At 42.8% G+C, this 26,156-nt stretch overlaps 1 protein-coding gene across 3 annotated transcripts in view; it reads left to right on the forward strand.

Annotated features, from left to right (window-relative positions):
* Garem1 (GRB2 associated regulator of MAPK1 subtype 1) overlaps positions 1–26,156 on the forward strand; it is a 168,468-nt gene that overhangs the window by 114,220 nt on the left and 28,092 nt on the right. For 2 of the 3 annotated variants that reach the window (XM_076912939.1, XM_034517971.2), the window contains exon 3: positions 10,736–10,866. The exons of the other annotated variant lie outside the window; for it this stretch is intronic. In XM_076912939.1, the coding sequence (XP_076769054.1) occupies positions 10,736–10,866 (131 nt within the window). The remainder of the gene's footprint in view (positions 1–10,735; positions 10,867–26,156) is intronic. 3 annotated transcript variants of the gene reach the window in all.

The raw sequence follows: 26,156 nt of genomic DNA on the forward strand, positions 1-26,156 counted from the left end.
CAACTCAGCTTTGGTCCTAGCACTCAGACTGGGCCAGCCTAGACTACACAGTCAAACAGGGGAAGGAAGCTGGGGGAAGAGGAGCCGGGAAACAGAAAGAACAGGAGCGTGTTCGCTTACGTTGCATCTGTTCAGATTTGATCCTCTCTGAAAGCATTCCCCCAGCCACCCCGACCCCAGCTTTGTTGATCCCATCAGACAGCCTGCCAGCAGCCCAGTTTACATAATTGCCCTCCTTGGATGGAATATTTTAAGGAGTCCTGTCCTCCAGACGAACTACAGCCTGTTTAACATGGAACAGGGTCAACCTGAAAGGCACCAGAGAATGCCCAGTAAGCTAGTTCTTTGCTGAACAAAAGTGGAGAGGCATTTGGAGGAAAATGAAATATTGGAGCAAGAACAGGGGCAGTTCATGAGCAAAGACTAAAGCAAGGGGGGGGGGGCTTTGATGAGGAGGTAGGCGGGGAAACTACTGCTGTGGGAGGGGAGAAGGAAGAAGAGGAGAAGGAGGAGGAGGAAAGTGTGTATGCAGAAGCATTTCAGTTAACTAAGCATTTTCAAGAAAGTGAAATTGCAAGCCCCAGAACTGTTCAGATCTCCAATTGTTTGTTCTTTTCTTTCTCTCTCCTTTCTTTCTTTCTTTCTTAATTTTTTCAATAATTTATTCACTTCTTATCCCAATCGAAGCCTCCCTCCCTCCTTTCCTCCTAGTCCCACCCTTACAATCCCGCCCCCTTCTCTTCAGAGAAGGGGAAGTCCCCCCTTGGTAAAAAAAAAAAAAAAAAAAAAAAAAAAAAAAGCATTTAGCAAGAATGAAGAGGCTTTCCATACTCTAGGGCCTTTTGATCTTACTGGTTTTTAAGGTTTCTTTCTACAGCTATGATTGATCCTTAATCAGAGTAGGACCCTAGTCCACAGTCATTGGTTCACAAATATATTTTAAGCATAAGACCCTTGGATTTGAATTGCTCTTCTCCGGGTGAATAGAGAGCTTAGTTGGCGGCTGGTCATCAAACAGATTACAATTGGTGTAATCTGTTTCCCCCAATCTCTGTCTCTTCCATAACCAATAAAATAGCAGAGAACCACACCAAATACCTCCTGAGTTTCTTTCTCTCAACTCTCCCCTTTCCATCTAACCTCCAACTGTATGTCATTTCTTTGCTTCTTTGTCAAATTCACAGAACCTTTTGATGTCTTATATTCTACAGAAACTTCTCTAGGATCGATGTCAAGATATCATAAGGAAGGCTATAAGAACAGCATGGTTACTCCTGTCTCCATTGATAGCACACATGCCTTCATCCTACACTTTGACCCTGCACTGAAGAAAGCACTCACTCACTGAGCTCTGTGTCACCGTGCTGAGCTCTGTCTATATAACTAGTCAGCCTAAGAAGTCGAATATCAGTATTTCCAACCTGCATTATGGAACTAGGGAGCAAATGTGTCTATAAAGTTATGACTTAACCAAAATCCCACTGTGGAAGAAGAAGCCAGGATTTGACTACAGAAGTCCACAGTCTCTCTGCTGTGCAGAGATGAATAGTCACAGTGATAGCCAGAAGCCAATCCTGTGTTGAGCCAACAGAATAGAACATGCCTAACCAACGGTGACCTTCCATATCTCTGCCTTAGCAAATGAAGCATTTGGAGGACCTGCCTCGCCATGATTTTCTTATAGAACAGTTTGAGGGAGATTTCCCATACTCCCCTACCCCGACATGTATATACCCTCCCTGTTATCAGCATCCCACAGCACAACAGAGTGGTTGTCCTGATTGATGAACCTACCTTGGCACATCATCATCCAAAGTCCATAGTTCACCCTAGGGTTTCTCTTGGTGGTAGATAACCTCTGTCCTTGGACAGACCATGCTGACCAGTACCACCATTCTGTTCTGCAGAGTGCTTTCCCTGCCTGGCCCTGTATTTCCTTCCCCAACCCTGTCACCACAGGTCATTATACCCTCTATACAGTATGGTCTTTTCAAAATGTCATGTGGTTGGAATCATATACCACATACCTTTTCATATTGGCATCTCTTACACAGTGGCATGGATTTAACATTCTTCCATGTCTTTTCAGAGCTAGAGCACATTACTATTCCTACCTAAGGAATTTGGTAGAAATATATCTCCCCACCCCCCCCCCACCCCCCTTTCCAGAAACACAACCCCAGGGCCTGTGCAACATGTTTTAACTTTGTTACTGCTATATTTGAGTGGCCAGAGCCCATGAAGTATCTGCTGTGTGGTGTATTTTTGAGACCCTTCATGTGTCTGTACATGGAGTTTTAATCACTCCAGTTTTGACAGAGTTTGAAAACTAGATCTTCTATAATCCGGACATTTTTCCTCTAATGAGAACCACAGCGTGAGCAGCTGTTTGTCTCACTATCTCTCCTCTGTGGTCCCACCGGTGTGTGGGAGTTCACTGTTGGCCAGGGTGAGCAAGCCATCGAGAAGCCAAGAGTGGGGTCAAGTTTCAATAGAAGAAGAAAAAAAAAACTATGGAGTACTGAAATCCTTGTGTGTTCCTTGCCACCCTCGATCTCTGGCCATGACGCCAGCTTTCTGCTTCCCTTTTAAACACTCTCCTGAGGCGTGGAGGAAAAACATGTGTCATAAACTCCGAGACTTCCACACAGATCCATCCACGCTCACGCCTTCATTTTTGCCTGTCAGTGTAAAGTGATGATGTAGCTTAAACACCTGCCTGTGTGTTACACATCCATGTTTTGTCTGTCTGTGTTTATGTGGTGTTCCGTTCCTTCGCCTGGGTAGAAGTTGTGTATATTTGTACATACTATCTTTTTCTTGTGTTGATTTCTAGGTCCTGTTTTCATTTAATGTCTCTGTCTATCTTCCTACCAGTGTCTTCTCCTAATTTTCTGATTACCTTTGTTTTCCCCTTCACTTTTCCTACAGTCCAACTAAAATTAATGAAAAATACTTTATATTGGGTACTCTTGGTTTTTATGTAGAGAATAGGTCATTTTGTTATATTTCTCTTTTTTTAAAGAACCTAACTCAAGTAAAGTTAATTTTGATATTTTGGAACCTACTTTTTTAATATATATTTTTGCTTTTTAGTAGAAGCAGCTGCTCCGTTCAGGCTGCAGCAGCCCATGCCAGACATTATAAATGGTGGCTGGGTTCTACTTTCCCAGAAAGGGCTCAGTCCCAGTCACACCAGGACCTTTCGGGCTTCAGTTGCCCTGTAGCATGCTTACATAAAGCTCAGCCTAATCCTTTACTCAATTTTAGATCGTTTTGGGGATTAAATGAGACAATCCGAGTAGTCTTTCAAATTTTGTCAAAGACAATTCGTTGACTAAATGAATGAATGGTAATGACCCCTCTGGCTCCCAGTTTTCTTTATATTCTTCCAGCAGGAGGTGAGGCACCTACCTCAGCCCACTGCTCTCATCCTCCGGAACATTGCCAGCAACAGCAGATTTGGGTCAGCACACAGCTACAATCCCAGATTTACTCCTGACTCACCCAGACCAAAGCAAATTCGTTAATCGCTACAGGCTCCATGTCCCTGTCGGTTCAATGTCTAATAATCCTGGCTGTCCCAGGGCTGTTAAACAGGATGTCTGCCCAGGCTCACTGTAAGGAAGTGTCCTGAGATAGTTCTAATGCAGAAGTCAGGCCCTTGCCTTTCCATCTTGTCTTCCCAAAGCTGATGGAGTCTCCTAAGGAGGCACTCATTCGGGGTGTGATTTTCTAATTCTTTGTGTTAGCACCAGCACATTTTGACTTCATAGTAGAGCCAGATCATGAAAGGTACTTAGAGATGAGGGAGCTTTATTCATTCTGCCGTTTATTGTATGGGTGTTTGTGGAATGCTCTGTTCTCAAGGGAGATGGATTTAGGTTCGAGTGCATGTTAAGGTGTAAAATGTAGTGATGGAAGGGGAAGGTTGGGGGTGGAATTAACACTGGAAGCCTTAATATCCTTATAAAATGATGTAGGAAACCAAATAGATGCAATGACTGTTGAGGACAGGAAGATTCCAAAAAAGAACGTGACAGAGCTGGAGGGAACTGGAATTCAGTACAAGGGGAATGAAGAAAGACAGTGTAGAGATTCCCATTATGAAGGGTTAGCAGCCACATTCAACTATAAGATCATATTAGGTCAAACCTTTTACAGGAACATTTTCCCTAGACATTTTCTAGTAATTCTGAAGAAACAAAAGACCAATGGCATACTATGAAAAATACAATTTTTCCTTTAAAAAAAAAAAACTAGGGAAGCCATTTTCAGAGTATAGACTAGCCCGACTCTTTGAAACATTTATCCCAGAATTATGCTGTAATTATGCAGGTATAAACCCAGGTAGATCTAGGTTTATTCAAAGTTGGAGTATCATGGTGGAAAGTGATCATCGGACTTGTTTTATATAAGGCCCGATGGAAGAAGCATAAGTAGAAATACCCACATATTATTTACAATAACCTATTTTTGCTTCATGTCTTTGTGTGAGATAGTTGTTTTTTGACTAGTAATTTCTTTCTGTATTGTTTTAATTCCTGTTCTTGGTAGCGATGTGGTCCTTTGTATTGAGATCCATCCTTTCCTTTGATTATAAGGATCTTGTCCTTAACCCCAAACCACATCCTTAGGAACTAACTAGACCTAATACAGAGAATCCAAGTTAGAATAGGAAATGCCATCTTGTAACATTTCTAGGTTGGTTTTAGTGTGTGTGTGTGGGTGGGTGGGTGGTGCATGCTTATGTCCATGTTTGAGTGTATATGTGTACAGGTATATGAACATGTGTGGACATGTGGAAGCCAGAGGTCAACTCTGAATGTCTCCCTCAATCCCTCTCTACCTTATTGTGAAGACAGGGTCTTACAGTATCTCTGGAGCTTTCTAGTTCACCTAGATTGGATGGCCTCAATGGCCGGTGAGCCAGGGACACTCCTGTCTGCCCTTCCACAGCATGGAGATTACAGGCACACACTGACATGCTGTTCATTTATATAGACTCTGGGGTGCAGGCTAGCTCTTCATGCTTGTGTGGCAAGCACTTCATAGCCTGAGCTATCTTCCTAGCCCATTTTTATTCTTAAAATTATGTTTAAGATTATCACAAAGTTTGAAATTGCTAATAATTGATTTTTTAAATCTCCATATGAAAGAGTAATTACTTTGAAAGTAATTGTATTATCTTTTGTAATAAAAATACAGCTAAAATCTCAGTGAAAGAGTTTATTGATAAGTTTTAAAGGTTTGCCAGTAAACTACTAGGCAAAACACTCGCTTGGTAGACGTGTGAGCATGCACAAATGTATACTTTGACGGGGAAGAATTAAAATGCACTTGCCCTTGGGGCCAGCATGTTCCCACCAGTGTACGTGGACTAAACACTCAGAACCTTCAGTATGAGGACACTGATGACATCACTGTGGCTACAACATACTGGAATAAGCCTGGCACCTATCAGAAGGATGCTGTTTAAGTTGGTGATGGCATATGTTAGAGTCAGATTCTGGGCAGCTCTTCCAAAGAAAGAGGCAGCTTGTACACAACATGGAACTGTCTGTATGGAGTGCTGTTCGGTGTTTAGGGAGGAGTGGTGTTAGGCACGTGGCTGGATTGTGTCAGACACTCTTGGACTTGGTGAAAGATAGAAGTAAATGAACTTCCACCGTTGGTAGAAGCAGACACATGCATGGAAACAGGGTAGCTGCTGGTGGTGACAGTAACAGGTGTGGATCTCTCCTGGAAGTCCTGCTCTCCATTCCAGCCCTAGGAAGACTCTCATCTGCATCTCCATGCAGATAAAAAAGTTCTCCACCAGGAAAGCTTCATTACAAGTACAGATTCCCACCCAGCCTTATTTGTTAATTGGCTTTGGTTTGTTGTTTCCTTCATTGGGATGGCTTATTTCTTCACCTGGGGAAATGGCCCAGTGGCTCAAAGGTTCAGATATTTGAACCACTTAAAATACATTGCTGAAATAGTTGTAGTTTTATGCCTGCATTTCAGTATCAGGGAGACAGAGGCCAGAAGAGCAAGAAGCCCAGGTCATCGTCTATATAGCAAGTCCGTAATCAGTCTAGTATGCATGAGGTCTTGTCTCAAAAATGAATCAGTTAACCAACCAGAAAGCATTTCTGCACAGTATTCTCAAGCCCATCCAACTTAATGCTGTTAGTCTGTCTCTGAAAGACACAAGTCAAGAAAAGTTGGCCCATTCCCTGTTTCAAAGGCACCTGCTGCTTTATGCCAGTGAGGTGACCTTCACTGAAGGACACAGACCTGTCCCTTCCTAGTGCTGTAGACACTCAGGGCTCTCTTTACTTACCCTTGGGTCTGCAAGCCTTCTTGGACTATGCTTGTATTCCAGTGCATCCCTGGTGCTCCTCCATTCTTCTCTTCATTATCCTCCTGGGATGGTTTCTGCTCTTTAACTCTTCCCACAGCAGGGGCGGGGATATCAGTAGGACGTTGTTCACATTAGTTATGGCCCCATGATGGATACTGCAAGCCTCTGTTCTTTCCTTGCTTTTTATTTATACAATTATATGTAGCTCTGTCTCCACAGGATGGCAAGCAGCTTTTAAGAAGTGCTGTAAAAATAAAATATTTACCCCGGCCATGCTCACTGCCACAGTGATATCGACCTACGTATGGAGTCTGGTCCTCACTGGGCACAGAATGAACTGTGCTTAACAGTTACCCTATAACTTCCAGCCAGTGGCACGTTAGACTAGCACTCTGCTCCCTCAGTCTCCCTGCTCCAGCTTGCACTGTTGCTCCCCCCTCATAAGGAACACATTTTGCTTCTCTTTTACATGTCTGACACAACCTTCCCCTGTAAGAAAAGGACAGTTGTTATAGGATAGCCTCTTGGTATTATAAGAGTGTTAGAACTTAGATGTCAAGGGGAGGACTTGGGGCCTCTTGGTTATGCTCAATATATGCATTGTGAAGTTCATCTACTATGTCTGCCTTGAGGGACATGTTAAAAAAAATGACTCTTTTCTAAATGACACTCAACTCCTAGTCAACATGTTAATTAGGAAATAGAGTTTTAGAAACAACACATGGGAAAAAAGCTTGAGTCTTTGTTTCTAAACACCATGTTAGAATCATTTAAACTCTTGTCAATGAGCGTGTCATTGGTGTTGGATTAGTTTCTGGGAGTTTCAGGGTACCACAGATGGACCAGGTCTCACAATGGAGACATTTTATGAGATCATCAAAGCTGTTGAAAGACAATGCAGCTTCCTCTGTCTCTAAGAATGGAGCTTGACAGTAACATCTCGGAACAGATGTTTCCACAGCCTCCACATGTTTTTATTTGGTGGCACAAAAGACTGTTATTCATGAAATGGTCTGTTAGAGAATTAGTTCCCCTGGTGGGGGTCGTGGGAATATGTGTTGTATAAATTGATTTTACTTTTAGCAGGAGACTGGCTCTTAACGTAGCCAGTCTGAGAGGTTGGGCTTCAACAAGATCCGATTTTCAGGCCACACCGTCACAGAGGATGTAGCAATGACATGGCCTAGCATCTTCCCCAAATTGTGTCAGGTTAACTAGTCAGAGACCATCATACCATTCATACAAAAGTAGAAGCCAAGTAAAACCATAGGACCCTGATCTTGTAAAGCACTGGCAGAAGCTGGGGTGTCCTGTGCTGGTTACTTACATCATCCTCCCAATACAAGCCCACTTTTGCAGCTCACGGATGTTGATTTAGGATAGCCATTTAAAGGGAAAACTGCCATTCTGAGATATTGGCAGTGCCGCATGTGGTTTCAGGATCTCCTAGGAGACCGTAGTGTGACTATTCAGTCATGTAGACTAAGAGAGCTGGTCATTTTCACTTCTGATGTCTTATTTTGTGACTGTCCTAGTCTGTACTTTCTACACTGTCCAGTAGGACAGACGTCAGCAGACTGTGTCCCAAGGGCCACCTCTGACCTGCCGCCTGCTTTTGTAAGCCTGGTCTGATGGGATCCCAGCAGCTCTCATTCATTGTAAATTTTCCTGTGGCTGCTTTTACCATTTGTCATCAGAAGCCACTTAGCTAGTGAAACTTAAAATATTTACAGAAAAGTGTGCCAACCCCTGCAATAGGAAGTGACATACACACTGTGATTCAGCCCATGAAGAAGACATTTGATCCGTACACACAGGTGACAGAGGCAAAATGATCACAGGGCCAGCCTAGGCTACACAGCAAGACCCTGTCTCAAAAAAATTTACACCAAAGAAGAAAAGGAGGCATATGTAAGGTTTTAGTAATTTAGATTTTGAAGTTATTTGGAGAACAGAACTATAAATAATCGGTGTTAGATATCCTATCACAGGAGAGTAGTTAAGATATACACAGACAAACATGAAAACCAAAATCTTACAGAATGATCTGAAAAGCATTCTAAGATGAAAATAATCTTTTTCTGCTGTGTAGTATGTTCTGATGTTAAGAGCTATGCCATATTTATCTGTTTCTGTATTTGTTTATCTATGTATTCAGTTCCCAAAGCCATAAGGAAGGCGAGAGGACAGAGAATAGTGCTGCACTATAGAACACTTGCCTAGCATACAGGAGGCCCTGGGTGGAGTTCCCAGAAAAGCATATGCACAGGCCTTATTTTAAAAACACAATCTTAGTATCGTGGCAAGTGTGTGGGGTGGGCGGGGGGTGGAGAGAAGGAAGGAAGGAAGGAAGGAAGGAAGGAAGGAAGGAAGGAAGGAAGGAAGGGAGGGAGGGAGGGAGGGAGGGAGGGAGGGAGGAAAAGAAAGGAAAGAGAGAAAATGTTGTAAACCTCCTTATTTCATGAGCCAAATAGTCTACTGTGTCCAGATATAAAACATGCATTGGGTTTAGGAGATTTAATGCAGCGGTCTGGGAGATGGCTCAGTCGGTGACATGCTTAGAGGATCTGAATTCAATTCCCAGAACCCACATGGAAGCAGTGAGTAAAATGGTGTGTGCCTGTAACCCCAGTGCTGAGAATCAGACCTTCTTGGTGAACCCCAGGTTGCAGTAATAGATCCTGTCTCAAACAAGGTGGATGATACCAGAACATCTTTCTGCTTTAGTCCAGGTACACGCGCACGTACACACGCAAGCATAAACATATATGTACAAAATGAACATGAAATAACTTTGTGATTTTTTTTCAGTCTAGGACTATAGACTTAAATCTGCTGCTAAAACTAACTTTACCTTTTCTTTTTTGCCTTTTATTAGTGTGGCTACTAGAAAAATGTATATAACTCAGTTTGAGCAGCCGCTAGCCATTTAATGAGTGTTTGGGATGTATACAGGTCCCACCTCACCTTACAAAAAGCTTCTCAAAACACTGATCACAGATTCTAATCAACTTTAATGATAGACCTGAGCAGATGACACTTGCAGATTTTCATCAAACTGTTTCCTGATTCGCATTCAGCTTCCAAATCTGTAACTTCTTATTCATAGAATACATTATAAAATATAAATCACCATTACAGGTTGTTGGGAATATTGGCAGATGTTCTGTCATCACAGTTAAGTAAATATACGTTTTAACTCCCACAGGCACGTGCTTTGGCCTCTCACTCATCTCCTAACACAGGGAGACTGTCCTGTCTCAGCTTGAAAGATGTTTTAGGTTGTATCTAGTCTGTTCCTTGGCTGGGCTGGCTCCTGAAAAGTAATTGTGAGCTTGTCTAGAGCATCCAAGCAATGCCTTATAAGTCCGTCACTCTCCTTTGTGGCTTTTGAACTAATTCCCTCCAGAGTCACAACTTCATCCCTGTCAGAGACATGGATGTCACTACATCTCCACTGTCTCTCTGCCTTCCCACCCAAGATCTTTGGTATCTTTCCTAACCAAAAGTTCCAGGAACAGGCATAGGTTTGCTCCTTTGCATAGACCCTGCCTCCTTCCTCCTGTCTCACTTCCCATACTCACTGGCATCTTTACAGCCATGACAGCATCTAAATCTAAAACTCTGTCTGCTTCATGCCAGCCCCCGCGCGCTCTCTGGCTTCAGTTTTAATTCTCAGCCAGGCTCACCCAGTGGTGACTTTAATGTCCCTCAGCAGTCACATGGCACCACAGTTCTCTGTGAGCACCTAAAAATCTTCCAACCTCCAACACTTCCTCTTTCCACCTTGTCCTAACTGACAGCTTTTCTCCACCTCTGGCTGGAAAACTTGAGTCAGGAAGAGAGAGCCAGGTCCAGCTCACACGGCTGCAGTGCCGCGGAAGGTGGGCTGCCCGGGCCTTGTCTGGAGTGGCTCCTCCTTTAGACGTCTCTGAGCGTCACTCAGCCCTGGTTCTAGTCTAGTCTAAATACTAACTTCGGAAAATTAGTTCTGCCATGGGACAGGGCCTTAGTTTTAGAAAGTAATGGCTGTGTTGTTATAACTAAATGACAAAAAAAAAAAAAAAAAAATGGACTGCTAAAAACAAAGTAAGCAACTGTTTCTAGCAGACTTGGAGATCTAATGACACACAGGCCTTGATAATAAGCTCTGAATCTGAGCAGAAAAAAAAAAAGGTAAAATGCAGTTTGTTTCCATTTTCACACTGAATTTCAAAATTTCAAGATTCTAGTTGAAGGAACCCTTCCGGTGATCATCCTTTATAACATGCTGATGAACAGCGATCTACGACAGAGAAGAGCTGGCATAGAGGCAGCCGATGTCACCGCGGTGACCGCTGTCCAGCATAGACCGCTCACATCTCTTCTGCTTACCATGTGTTTTAGGACAATTCAAGCTGCTGGAACAAGACCGGGATATAAAGGAGCCGGTGCAATATTTCAACAGCGTGGAGGAAGTGGCCAAAGCATTTCCTGAACGTGTGTACGTCATGGAGGAAATTACATTCAACGTGAAGGTAGCTCTGAAGAGTCAGACCTTTACCCCTCACTGAGACAGTCCGGGTACAGTACACTGGGTGTGCGCATGCGTGCCTCCTAGGCCTAGCCCATCCATCCTCTTAGCATCTGAAACACTATAGGTGGGAGAGCCGGCCAGACTCCTAGCAGTTACTTATTACCGTGATCTTTATTAGAACCTGAAACTGTTTTCAGAAATAAGATTCCTGTGTTATTTATTTTTCTCATGAATGACACAAATGCTGACAAAAAGTAATTTAAGGAAAGAGGGGTTATTTTCTCTCACAGTCAGAGGGGACAGTCCCATCAGAGCAGGGAGCTCAGGGCAGCTGGCGTCATTACATCAGTCATTATGTCACATTTGGGAGGCTGCAAGAGCCCTGGCTCCACTGCCCAGTGCACTTTCTTTTTTTTTATTCAGGATCCCAGCCCATGGGTTAGCTTCAGTTAATCCAGTTTAGAAACTCCTTCATGGACAAGACCAGAGTCTAGTTCCCTAGCTGATTTTATCCTGTCATGTTCATGGTCAATGTTAAACATCACAATTCATAAGCAAGTAAAAGACATTTTTAACTTGAACGTCATTCTTTAGTCAGTGACAGCTATTTCACCAAGGCCTCTGATAAGCTGGTTATAGAAGTAAAAGACCTATAATGAACCAAATAGCAACATTGTTTTTAAAAAAACACATCAAAGAGGGAGGACGTGGCGCCCACACTAAGATCAGCACACATTCATCCTCTGTGAACTATTTCAGTGTGCAGAGAAATCTGATGTTTGGAATCAGTGTGCTTCCACATAGGAGCCTACTGCCCTGGCCAGACCCGCTAGGGGAGCAGGGCCATTGCTTGTGGGAGCCAGTTGGACTGCTCCCACGCTGCTCCTTTTTGTTGTCAACACCTGTCACACCACACTTTCAAAGTGTCCACGTTGAAAGGACTTCCTGTTTACCCTCTTTTATACAGGAAGTCCAACTAAGTCAGATTCTGTGAACAGGCCAAAAAAAGTCAGGAGTCAGCATACCTGTTTCTTAGAAATACATTCTCTCTGAACAGCACATTACACAAATTGTTGGCTCAAGACAGCATTAGTGTCTCTGTGGGTGAGTCTCTACCCACACCCTTCAGGAAGCACAGACCAGGTAACTCCCAACTGAGCAACTGCGTGTGACGATGGCTAGGGCACACCATTTGTTCCCTGTCTCTGAGGGGCATCCACTGTGCTCTGCGTTCTGCAGTTTTATTATTAGAGTTAGTGAGACTCTATACGGTATAAAATCTTCTCCTGTATATGTTTTACTTACATATACAAGTTTGGATTTTTTTTTAATTCCTCCAGTGTCCCAGTGTATAAGGCATCAAGATAGCAAGCCTTCACTTCCACCTTCATAAGAGTGTATCTCTGTTTTTAAACTTATTAAGATTCACTAATTCATAGAATGTAGGGAGTGATTGTTGCTTGGTTTTGTTTTTAAAGTTTTAAGAGTTTGGAGATAAAATTGGAGCTTAGAGCTCACCTGTTGACTGCTGCCACTGAATTGCCCGGGGAAGCTGAAATGGACTTCCTGGGTGTTTTAACAAGTCTTAACTTAACCCTTAAAATGTTTATTTAGTATTAGCTAAATGAAAAAAGTCAAAGTCGAGCTAATTCTTTTAGATTTTTTTTCTAAAAGTATTTTATCTCCTAAGTGGTGACAAGGCAGTCATAAAAATTTCTTATGCCTTTTGGCCACATGTTGTACATGTAAAGTGTTTTGAGACAGGGTCTTACTGTGTAGTCCCAGTTAGCCTGCAACTCACTATGTAGTTCAAGCTGACCTCAAACTCACAGAGATCCACCTACCTGGGATTAAAGGCATGCACCAACCATACCCTGCTTCGTGTACAGTATTCTCAAAGATGTCTCTCTAGAAGCCTTTTAAAATTTTGTGGTAAATCATTAATACAGACTGGGGAGTTGGCTTTGTCAACTGTGGAAGCGTAAGGACCTGAGCTTGATCCTCAGCTCAGTGCAGAAGCTGGACAGGACCGTCCATGCCAGTAATGCCAGAGCTGAGAGGCAGGCGGGAGGATCTCAGGCCTTGCTGGCCGGCCAGCCAGCCCCGCCAATGGGTGACTTCCAGGTCCAGTGAGAGATCCTGGCTCAAAAATGTAAGGTTGAGAATGGTAGAGGAAGATAATCAGCATTGACCTCTTACACCCACACACACACGCGCACGCACGCACACACATGAGCATGCACAAACATACAAAGCAACAAAAAATAATAATCTGTGTGTAATAGAGATGCAGCTTACAAGTCTGAGGCCACAGGTTAGAAACATGAGCTTACAGCGTCCAGAGAAAAGTGGATTTTGATTGAGTCCCATGCTGCATATCGTCAATATTTAATAACAGAGTTATTTAATACTTACAGAGTTTTAAGAGCCATCACATCCAGTTTGCACCAATCATTAAAATATTCACTTTCCTTCAAAGAACCATTGATAAGAGAGAGCTTGGGAAATTTGTATAATGACATATCCAGAACTTTGTGTGCTTAACGAATACACACCAAGTGAATGAACTGGGCACAGACACAGTTGCAGGAGTGGGGAGTGTTCAGTGCTGGGAATCCTGGTCTTTAACTAAAAGTAAACATGATATTGGTGTTCTCTGCAGACTGGAGAGGTTTTAAAAAAAAAAAAAAAAAAAAAAGCCATGTTTGGTTCTTACATCCCCTGGAGACAGAACAAAATGAAATTAGTACTGTCTAGGCTTAGACAAAGCTATTTTCTAAGAGATGGATTTTGAGGGGAAAGGTTGGTTTTCTAAAAATTTAAACCTACAGAGAAAAATTTATTTTACAACTCAGAAATGGCATAGGTACTGGGGAGACGGTTCAGTGGCTAAAGCACTTGCTAGAGTTCAGGTCCCTACAACCTCCATAAATGCCGGGTGGGCATGGCATCCCACCTGCAGTTCCCACCTCAGAAGGTAGCAGAGTTGATCCCCGGCAAGTTGATTGGCAAGACTAGCCATATCAGTGAGATCTGAGTTTGATTGAGAGTCCCTGGCTCAATGAGCAAGTAGAAGAATGATCACAGATGATTCTTGACATCAAACTCAGGCCTGCACAAGCACATGTGTGTGCTTGTATATATGGTTGCGTTCATACTCGTGAAAATAGAAAAAAAAATGAATGCCTCAAATTAGGCCAGTAGGATACACTATTGAAATTTTTGTAATTATGAATTCATGACTAACTGGCTTCATAATTGTCAAAAGACATACATATTTACATGTGTGCATAAAGATGCATATTGAATCTAAAATTGAAATGAATTGTAATAACTTGAAATAATACCAAATATATTAACATCATAGCAACTCAGGGTTGGAGATAAAGCTCAGAAGTAGAGTTCTCACCCAGCATTTGTTAGGCCGTAAGTTTACTCCTCAACAACTGCAAAAATAATAAACCATAGTAATAGCAAACTTAGTTCTGTCTTTTGTCCAAGACTATAGTACAAGTTAAATTCAGAACGGTGCTGTGTCAAGGCTGTCTGCGCTTACTTTAAAATGAAGTGTCTGTTTCATTTTATACCTTATACAGGGTCTTATGATGCAGCCCAGGCCAGTTATGAGTTCCCAACAATCCTCCTGCCTCAGCTGCCAAAATATGGGAGCTACCACACTCACCAAGGTTTCTTCTAGCCTAAAATTAATAAAACATGTCTTTAAAAGATGTCTTGATACAGTTAAGATCATTGACCTGATGGCCCCATCATTGGTGAACTGCACCAAATGAACCGTTATGCAGTATCTAACTGGTTAACTAGCAAATGTATTTTGAACTTCTATCTGTTGAGGAGTGTTCTCAATGAATATGCAGGGGCCCGTCTTCATGGAGACAGCTTAGAAGGAGAGGAAGACTATAAATAAACAAATGTTTAACCTAATTCCAAGTAGAAACATGGTGTGTGTGGCTGGCCACACAGATCTTGAGCTTGGAGAAAGATTGAAGTTGGGGTTTACCTGTATGGCCTCTCACCTTTGGACATTATTTGAAGCCCTAGGTCTAGTAATATTAACCTGCAACAGCCACACGCACGTGGGAAGCCAGAAATGAGAGTGAGACCCTCTGAAGCTGGAGTTACAAGATGTTGTAAGCTGCTGGCATTGGGTTCTGAGAACCAAATCCAGGTCCTCTGGAAGAGCATCAAGGGCTCTAACCTGCTGAGCCATCTCTCCAGCCTCTCCTCAGTCCCTTGACCTGGTGCTAGAGAGATAACTCAGCAATTATGAGTGCATACTGCTCTTGCAGAGGACCCAAGTTCAGTTCTAAGCAACAGCATCAGAAGCACCTGTAACTCCAGCTCCAGGAGATTGAGCATCCTCTTCTGGCCTCTGTGGACACTGGCCTTCATGCAGGGGCACACACACACACACCCCTAAAAAAATAAAAATAAATATTTTTTAACAGCCACACAACTATGCCCAGACTATCTGACTCCCTTTAAATAAAGCCACCATGATCAGAAGCCCTATGAGGCTGTGGATTTAGAGCTGAGTTCAGCCTCACCCACAGGCAGCAAATGTAACCACAGACACATTGCATCCCCCCCTCCCAGCTCCCAGTATCTTCCCCTGCACAGTGGGAATGAGACCGCCACCTTAGGAACATGTTGTAAGCGTTATGAGAAGCCTCTGTCCAGTCCTGTTTAAGTGTCTGCTATGGGGGTTAGTGAGCCATGGGCTGTGGAAGGCTGCCTGTTTCCATACTGTTGTGTGGGGCACACCCTGTCTGTCTACATGTTGGCTGTGCCTTTTTTCACCCTGACAGCAGAGCATCAGAGACTGTGGCTCCAAAGTCCTCCAGGAAGTCTGCCAGTGCTGATGCAGAACTTTCAATCATGCTAAATTGTTCCTCATTTTAAAAGAATGCCCCCCCACTACTATTTCCCTTCCACTCTAATACCTCATACCCATTGTCTTCATTAAGCACTCCAGATAGAGAAGCTAGATTTTGTCACTGAGTCAAAATTACCCCTTTATTCCAATATCTTTAGGGGACATTACGCTAATGGTTAGTGAGTTATTTGAAATGTCTTCAGCCTTTCAAACTCAGCCCAGTGCTGATGAGAAATTTTCCCACGCATGCATTCCTGCCATCAAAATAATGACTAACCAATTAGGTTTTAATTCACGTCCTGTCCTTGTTGCAGCAAGTGAGGGGGTGCAGCTTTGATTTAGCGCTGGATTTTCCTGTCTTCACTGCTGCCCCAAAAGCTGGGAAGTTATTACCTTCAGGTTTGAGGGGCAGGACACTGCTACTCTAGACTGGACGATGTCATACTGTGTTCAGCTCCAGTCAGTCAGGTTCAGCTTTCAACTCTCTCAACAGACATTTCCCCAGATGAAAAATAACAAGCTTGCATTGTCTCAAGAAAGGAAAGTGAAATTTTGATCAGATGTGGACAGTCACCCCCCTCTACTTGCCCAGACCTCATAGAAGGATCTGCTGATTTTTGTGTTTAGGGCTTGCTATATCAAAAGTGTCGTAGATAGGGTTTCTACTGCTGTGATTAAACACCATGACCAGAAACAACTTGAGCTATGCCAGCCGCCAAGCAGATAAGTAATCAATAGTCCTACAAGCTGAAAAGCCTGTGAATCATAACAGTGACCAACATGGCAAAATACCCACAGTGGTGTAATAGTGGCATGTTTGTCTTAGTGGTGACTAACAGTTGTCTAAATGAACTAAAAACACAGTTGGATGCAGGGACTGACCATATGGTTGGTTCTATAACCTTAGCCAAGTACCCACAGCTAGAGAGGTCATAGACCTTAAAGGAGAAGCCTACACTACATTTCTCCAAAGTCAGTATAGTTCTTAACTGTATTCTTTATGCTTATCCTTATAGCCACAGATAAGTATAGCTCTCATCCCTCATTAAAGAAGCATTTTTTTTCCTTTGAGCAGACAGAGGCTACTACAGATCTACAGCTGGTCAAAATGCAGAGAATAAATTAACCAAGAATATGTCCAGCACCAGTTGGTACATGTACAACACAATCCCCGTACACCGAGGGCCCGGGAGCATCATGGAAGAGGAGGCAGAGAGGCTGTAGGAGCCAGAAGACTAGGGTGGTTGCTATGAGACAGTTAAAGGGGGCGGGTATTCATTTCTTCTTACAGTTTGTAAGGGATTCAAGACAACTCAAGGCAGAAACCTAGAGGCAGGAGCCGACTCAGAAGCCATGAAGGAGTGCTTACTAGCTTGTTCCCCACAGCTTGCTCACACCGTCTAGGATCACCAGCCAGGGTCGGTCCACAGAAGGTGAGACGGGTCCTCCCACACCAATCATCAGTCAAGAAAATGCGCCTCAGACTTGCCTACAGGCATATCTTATGAAGACATTTTATCAGTTCAGAATCCCTCACTAAGCTGTGCCAAGTTGACAAACTAGCCAGGACAGGTCATTGCCAAGCAACAGAGGGTGCGGACCTCAGGATCTCTGGTTTTCGTAAAGGTTACAAATAATAGTGATTATAAAGTACACGTGGTGTGGGTGTGGTAGGCAGGGTCATGTGATCAAATGACGCCGACATCCCGCACCTCACAGTTGTAGTCCTTCCTCCTGGCCAGCTGCAATGCTGTCTGTCTGATCGACAGCTCGGCATCCTCATCCTCACTAAAATGACCCACTCTGGGTAGTCCCCATTCCCTCATTAAACAGAAAATGGATCAACTGCACGTCTACTCGGACAACAGAAAGTATTCTCAGATTACATGAGAACAACCCATTCTGTCCCCAGACTGTATTCAACTCGATCTTACACATAAACTCGAGAACGTGTAATAGTTCTCCTTCTGTGCCCAGCTTATCTGACTTAGCACAGTGTCCAGAATTGTCTGTGTTGTCATAGATGACATTTTTTTCCTTTTTCTCTTAATTCTGAATAAGCCATCCAGGGGTGTCTTTTCTACATAAGTAAATGATCATGTAAGACTCACAGGAATGAACATAATTTCTTGATACTAATAAACATGCTCAAGAATTCAATATTAAAATGTCACAAACAATCCAGCGGGACAAGAGTCTGAGTTTTTATAACCGTCGATTTTAGATCCAGAGGGTCCTTTAGACATGACTGAGTCCTGTTTCCTTTGGAGAGTCACACAGTCAGTGAAGTCTAGGATGGATTGCAGGTCCCCTAGCCCAGCCCAGCCACCCCTCTGCTCGGCCACATTCCATCTGTGTTCTTGAGGTCGGACAAGATTGTAATCTGAGCACACTTTCCATTGTCCCAAAGGCCTATGCTGCTGATCCATTCTCTTTTTTAAAATGTAAATAGGCTAGCTATGGCAAGACACACCTGTAATCCCAGCCAATTTAGGTAAAGACAGCCGGTGTACCCAGTGAGGCAGGCCAAGTTCGGGTCACCCTTGGCTACCTAGTGAGTTTGAGGGAGACCTTGGTTGTCCCTTCATTTTGTTTTTGGAGTATAATTCAGTGCTAGCCACTGTTCCTAATTTAAAATGACACTCCAGGTTTCTGGCTTGATAATTGAAAGACCTAATCACCTTGTGTTTTAAGTATCTAACAATGTCAGTGAGAGGATTCTTCCTGGGATTCTTCAAAATAGGCTAGAGCTGGTTTGCTCCAGCATTTTCCTCTAGAATCTCAGAACCTAGGTAATGTAGACAACCAATATTCAGGGTAGCTGTGAATTGTAACAAAGTACTTTCTTTTCAGTCTCTTGTATTAACCTTTTCTGTCATTTAAAGAGAATACTTGGGGAAAGTATAAGCCTACCTTCATCTCCTGTTCTAAAATCTGTTGACACTCTTGTGAGATGTACGTGACTTTTGCTTTAGGGAGCCACTCTCTCCTGATAACTCAGTGTCTTATGGTCCCATCTAAGTCCTGTGGCGCCCTGTGTCTAATAGAACACCTGCCTTAATACTCCCTCTCCTGGTTTTACTTTCCATGTCTGATCTGCTGGGTTGAGAGTTGGGAGCCACATTGGACAGTGTTCTGATTAGCACAGAAGACCACCCTGGCTTTTCTACCAAACCGCAGAGTGACAGGCCTTCCTGGTGGTCACTGAGAGCCTCCTCGGCACATGGAAAGGATCAGTGGCCACGTGTGCAATCAAAGTTCTGTCGGGTAGAGAGAGTTATGTTTAAGATAGCAAGGAAATCTTAAACACAGCCAATTTTGCCGGTTTTAAAAATCACCTGGTTTCCTTAGAATGAGTCAGACATCATACATTGTCGAGACTTGTGAAGGATGATAAGCTGGGTACAACGTGGGTGTGATTATCTTAGTGTTTGAAGGCCACTTGGTGCTTTTTTGTTTGTTTGTTTGTTTTGGGTTTTTTTGTTTGTTTGTTTGCTGAGGCTTTCTGAACTCCTCTGAGAAACTACCAGGTGGCAAGTTGTCTGCCAATCCGTGCTGTCACCACTAAGTCAGTGCCATTCCTAGCCTATTTCTTGTTTTACACACACACACACACACACACACACACACACTACACAATATACACATACACAGGATCAACACATCTCAATTCTTAAAGCACTAGTTTCTTTCCACTTTTCCAGAAGACTGTTAAATTTGTAGTTTGGGATAACAAACATTATGTAGTTAGCACATATGTTAAAGACACATTATCTATGAGATTGATTGTTGCTCTTGAGAATGGAAGGTTTTTTTTTTTTATTTTACAACAACAATAGCTTTATTGAAGCAAAAAGTTAACTTCAAAGGACTCCATATTGTTGCTATTAACAGATCTTGTACAAGCTGCAAGTTAAAAACTGCTACTTGAGTATTCCTGTTACGTTGTTTGATAACTAGAGACACATTACCTACTGCCTAGAGAGGAGGGGTTGGAGAATGCATATGTATCTGCGCCTGGGTGCACACACATCCAAAGGTTTACATCAATAGCTTAGAGTGACTTGGGGCATTAATTCTCAGTGGCATTATGAGCAGTAAAAGCCTGATCGTTTCCTGGATTAGACCTATTAGAGTTGTTTAGATAACACACTTTGAATTACTTCCTCTCAGGAAACATTGAAGCTGGAAATGTTAACCAGGCTCACATACCAAAGCACTTAGAGCACGTTGTGTCTTTTGCAGTTTAAAAAAAAAAAAAAAAAAAAAAAACTTTTTTTTTTTTAAAGAATGAAATTAGACAAATAAATCACGTGCATGGAAACCTAAGAAAACTGTCAGGCTCAATGGCCAGAGGAAGAGCATTTCTCTGTGAGATTCATCGTCTGTCCCTGAGAGCAACCACAGGATTGGTCCGTCTGTTAGAACCATAACTTATGCAGGGCTAATTGCCAGCGTTAATGATGACATCAGATCTGGAGGCACAGAACTGTAGTCTGTACTCACATACGTTATGCATTTTATATGTGGAAGGAGAGCTGGCTTACTGAGCATGCAGACCCGGTGTGGGCTGAAGTGTTGCGTGTGCCCAGATAGTGACATTTACTCAGGGAAGTTTACTCTGTGTAACTCTGCACGTCTGTCTGCTCCTGGTCTTGGAAGCTGGCTGACATCCTTTCAGTGTATTTCATGGATGGCATTTCACTTGACCTATAATTTCTTCCCTCTAGAAAGTGTGTGTTTATAAAGGTAGGTTAGAAAAAGGTAGAAACAACAACTTAATTGCATAGGAAGGAACATACGCCTTACAAATTTGGGGTTTGGTTCTATAGTATAGTGCTTGCCTAGCATGCACAAAGTACTGGGTTCAGACTTGGGGGAGGGGAGATTAGAGAGAAGGGTTTTTTAATCTCTTCATGTTTGAGGAGCATTACTGATTCTCTAAATACTAACTGAAGATGGTTTGTTACACAAGTGAAAGAGAAACAGACATCGAGACTCAAAATCAAGAGTGTGGCATTTTCAGAACCCAAGTGTTCCCCAAGATTACAGTAAGGGAAGTATGTCAATCAAACCGAGAGCTCCACAGACCAGCCTGCTCTAAATCAGGGCTTGTCAACTCATTTTCTTTGTTATATGTCCAAGTTGATGCAAGGTTCTGTTCTGATACTGTTTTATTCCAAGTTAACACATTCAATGAAAACTTGATCTATTCAATACAGGGAAGAGGTTAATGCTGAGAGATGGTGGTTTGGGCTTGAAAACAGTAGTGGATGAAGACTTCCCAGTGTGGAAACTCGGGGACACAAACGTGCATGTGATAGAGAATAAGTCACAGCCGTGCTGCCTTTGTTGACCGAGTACCTCCCATGCCATTCTTCATGTGTATTCATTTATCCAGCAGAATAAATACAGATGAGAGGGCACTAAAAAGTTAAATGCTTTATCTAGAGTCGTTTCAGACAGGATTCAGGCTCAGCTTATGGTTCATGGTTGTGTCAACTAGTAGTACTGTACCAGTCACATTCTAAACGCCATGGTTTCTTCCATGACTGACAACATTGTTGTGAAAAAGAACATAATACATATTATAGAATTGATGAATCATTTAGCTGCACATACTTGATGCTGCCTTTGTCGGGAGAAAGCAGCCTAGACTAGACATAAACAATGGGTGTGACAATGTCCTCATAAAATTAGACAGTGGGCTGGAACTGTGGTTTGCTGACCTTTGATCTGCATACATGGTTGTATGTTTAACTAAATGCTAGTTGAAATTAAAAGCCGTGTGTGTGTGTGTGTGTGTGTGTGTGTGTGTGTGTGTGTGTGTGTGTTAAAAAGTCAAATGAATGGTGGACAGTCCCTGAAACCAAAGTCAAGAAAATAGGATGACCGAAGCCCTAAAGCTACAGATCCTATAGAAGAATGTTGAGGCTGGAGAGATGGCTCAGTGAGTCATGTGTGCTGAGCAAGAATGAGGAACTGAACTTGTCCCTAGCGCTCATGTAAAAAGCCAGATGTGATGGCACGTGCTGTACTCCAAGCTCTGGAGACACAGACACACAAGGACCCCTGGAGCTTGCTGGCTATAGTCTACTGGTGAGCCTCAGGTACCAATAAGAGTCTCTGCCTACCCAAAAAAAAAAAAAAAAAAAAATAGGGACCTCCTAAGGAACAACACCTAAAGTTGACCTCAGGTCATGAAATGCATGACCACACATACATGTACACCTGTTGGCATACACACATATACCTACACATGAGCACAGGCATGGCACAGTCACATCCGTCATTAGCAGATTGATAATTGGTCACAGGGACTCTGTTGTGTGCAGCTCCGTGAACAGTCAGAAATTATTCTGACGATTCAAATGAATATTCCTATCGACTCCATCCTGGAAGCTGGAAATCCGCTTAGGGCAGTTGAATACAAAGGGAACAGATACAAATCTTTAAAACATAATAATCCTGTGAGTCACCCAAAGTGGACTTTAAACTTCCACACAAAGCACCATTAAAATAAGCTTGTTGGCATCAGGTGTTCATAAATGACTCCTCTGGAAAAATCTGCTTCACCATGGAAACCCCAGAGCTGTTTGTTTTTTATGGTACTAATGTTGATTGACAGATTGCTTACTCCAGAGATTAAAATTACATAGAGACAACTTGTAATGATGACAAGTTATTTACAGAGCTGTCTCTGCCTAGTCTCTCTAAATGCACACTGGCATTTTCTACTTGGGAAACAGTGTGAGCCTCATCCATCACTTCCGCCAGACACTTTTTATTGGCACAGAAAAAGTCCAGTTGTGATAAACCTGAAGCCTGATATCCAGACCTGATAGAGACAAACTAATAAAACTGTGGGCCTTTCTCCCCTGGGACTGACTTACGAACCATATGGCAAACGCTGGCGAAGAGAACTGTGCATCATAGGTGCGCCACAATGATGTAGAAACTATCTCAAGCTTGTAGTCATTTTAGAATTTGGAACTCTATTGCTGGAATCATAAAGCAGTGCATTGAAATAAAAAAATGTGATCATATGACTGGATGCTGAATAGCAGTTGATTTAAAAATTAATTTCACTATAGAATTTTTAGAAAACCAGAATTGGAAAATGAATTGCTTCTGTGGTAAAGAACATCTCAGGCCAGTGTCTTCCTCCCAGCATCTTCCTCATAGTTTATACTGAAGTGCATAGGGTATTCTTATAAAGACTCAGCAGCCTGAAAATCTCACTCCTCCAACCACCATGTCATTAGAAAGAACAGGTGACAACCGAAAAGTTGGAGATGATTTTTTTTTAATCATTTGTGTAAGATAGAATCTCAAAACTCTGAGAGAATCAACTGGGAAGCTTAAGGTTAGGGCTGGAGGGATGGTCAGCTGCTGGGAGCACTCGCTGCTCTTCCAGAGGACCCAGTTTACCAGCATCCCAGCATATGGAGGACTGACAGCACCTGTAACTCCTGCAACACCCTCTTCTGGCCTTCGCAGACACACCCATGTATGTGTGCTTGCGTCTCCGTATAGACACACATAAATAAAAACCAAAATCTTCTTTAAAAGTAAGTTAATTTTGCAAGTTTACAGGCACACAGTAATAACACAATCTCTGCCAGCAACCATTAGCAACGGTGGTGTTTGCTCTTTATTTCACTTGGAGAGGGTCCTTCAGCCTTTGTTGGTATTTCAGGTGAGTTACTGAGGTATAGATCAGTGGAGGAACACTTGCCAGGAATGATACCCTGGGTTAGACACACACACAACAGACAGAGCAGAGATAGGAGACTATTTCTCAGTTTGGGTGTGCCTGATAGTTCATGATTAGGTTCCAGGAATATTACATCACAAGTATCTCAGGGTACAGAATTGACACGAATCTCTGGGCTGTTATTAAATCTGATTGTTCAGTCAAGGTTGGTCTGGTTGCTCAAGTGCATTGTTCACTTTTTCCTCCTTAGTCAGTCACTCTAGAGCAGTGGTTCTCAGCCTTCCTAATGCTTCGACCCTTTAATACAGTTTCTGTGTTGTGGTGACCCCAACCATAAAACCGTTTTTGTTACTACTTCATAACTGTAATTTTGCTAAGTTATGAATCTTAATGTAAATATTCTTGGAGATAGAGGTTTGCCAACAGTTTGAGAGCCACTATTCTAGAGGAAGCTGTTTAAGGCCATACGTATGACCAGGTTTGTTTGGATTTTTTTCAAAGTATTTTTGCTTACTCTGACAGTTTCATACCTGTCTACTGTGTATTATTACCACATCCCCCTGCCATCCCTCTCTTATCTCCCTCCCACACCGGCTCAGCCCCTTCAACCTCCTGACAAGCATCTTCTTGCTTTCATTTCTTGTTGTTTGGCTACTGACCCACTGTTCTTAATTACAGTTGCCTGCGTGAGCATGGCTGGCGTATTTACCAGCTCGTACGCAGCTCGCCAGTGGCTACACCTCTGGAGAAACAGCCTCCTCCTCCTTCACCCCCACTCCATGTCATTAACTGGCAGCCGCACCTCCAATGACTTGTTCTTATTCAGACTTCTCTAAGTTTAGCACCCATAAATGGCTGTGGTGGCGATGGTAGTCGGGGTTTCCAGTTCCCCAGTTCTTGCAAGTTTGTTGGCTTTTCCCCCATTCCCTTATTTCATTTGTTTGTGGGGTTTGCTGTCAGTATAAACTTGTATTCAGTATTCCGTAGACCGTAATTTGTTATAGCTACTGTGATTCTCAAACTGTTGAAGGTTTTTGTCAGTGTGAACTAAGTCTGGCCATCTCCTGTGTTGTATTGACACATCATCCTCATCATCTTATAAGCACGGTTTCCTGGCAAACAGTGTCCCATGCTCATCCTGCACCTCTCCTGCTCCACTGGAGACACAGTTTTTTCAAAGAGCTCTGATTCCTGTTGAGTGCTTGGTTTGTGATATAAGGGGTGTGTGTGTGTGTGTGTGTGTGTGTGTGTGTGTGTGTGTCTGTCTGTCTGTCTGTCTGTCTGTCTGTCTTTGTCTGTGTGTGCCTCTGTGTATGTCTGTGTGTCTATGTTTGTGTGTGTATATCTGTGTGTGTCTGTGCAAGTTTGCCTTTGTTGTGTCTGTGTCTGTGTGTCTATGTGTGTATCTGTGTGTGTATCTATCTGTGTCTGGATGTGTGTCTATATGTCTGTGTGAATGTGTGTCTGTGCGTTCTTTTGTTAGCTTGTGTATAGATTATATGTCTTCTGATAGCTCCAATTCTAAACCAGCCTACAAGGTGTTCTCTTTTACTTTTCCTGCTTCTCACCATTTTATTTCTGTCTTTTCTTCCACAGTTAAACTCTGTAGCTTTCTACATGTTTATCACAGGAAGTTGTTTTAAGTGTGTACAGACATGCTAACCACAGTGCACATGTGGAGTTCAGAAGATAACACGCAGGAGTCACTTCTCTCCTCCCACCACACGGGTCTCAGGGATCAAACTCAGCTCCTCAGGCTTACTAGCAAGTGCCCACTGAGCCATCTCACTGACTCAAAACTCTAACTCCTAACCGCTCACACGTGTGTTTATTCTTTCCTGCCGTGCACATAAAGTCAACTCCTTCAGATTCTGTTCACATCTCTGCTATAAGGAACAGAATCTTCTGAAGGAAACAGTATTCATTAGTTTGTTTGACTGTGTGGGGTCTAAAGGTCAAAGGTCAGCAAGGCCCAGGCAAAGGTCACTTTCCACCTCTTCCCTCTGCCCTATCCCCCTACACATCCTGAAAATTAACTCATTTCACTGTTTTCTGGGGTTTTCTGTATATTTCTTCTTTTCTAACAACAATAAATAAATAAGTGAATAAGCAGAGGATATAAACACCATTTGTTTTAAGCACAAAGAGTATTGTAAATACTCCTTTATATATTCATATATATTCTATATATGCTGAATGCATCCTCTAAGCCAGTTCATTTAACCTTAGTGGACTCGTGGTACCAGTCAGCAGAGGTTCTTCTGCTCTGTTGGGTAGACATCACAGATAGGCAACTTGGATCTCCCTTGGTGTTTTGAGTATCAACAGACCTGCAACCAGCAGCTCATGCTAGGAGCTCACACTAGGCAGCCACTCCTGATGCTCAACTTACAGTGGCTACTTAGTGTTCCCAGCTGCTGTGGCCAGTTGTTTCCTACAGCTCTTCTGCCTTTGTAGCTCTCACCATCCTTTGCTTCTTGCCATCTTGGCACTTCCCTCAGCCTGCTTCAGGTCTTTGCAGTCTCTGCTTCCTATCTGTTCTCTAGGATGACAGGCACCGAGAGATGTCCATTTATTCTGTCACAAGCTTAGTTTTGTCTGCCCATGATAAAGTACCACAGTAAGCAATGAAACCCCCCCCCAAAAAAAAAAAAAAAACGATTCTCAAGATCTGGACCTA

This window comes from Arvicanthis niloticus, chromosome 14 (genome assembly GCF_011762505.2).
Source record: "Arvicanthis niloticus isolate mArvNil1 chromosome 14, mArvNil1.pat.X, whole genome shotgun sequence".
NCBI lineage: Eukaryota > Metazoa > Chordata > Mammalia > Rodentia > Muridae > Arvicanthis > Arvicanthis niloticus.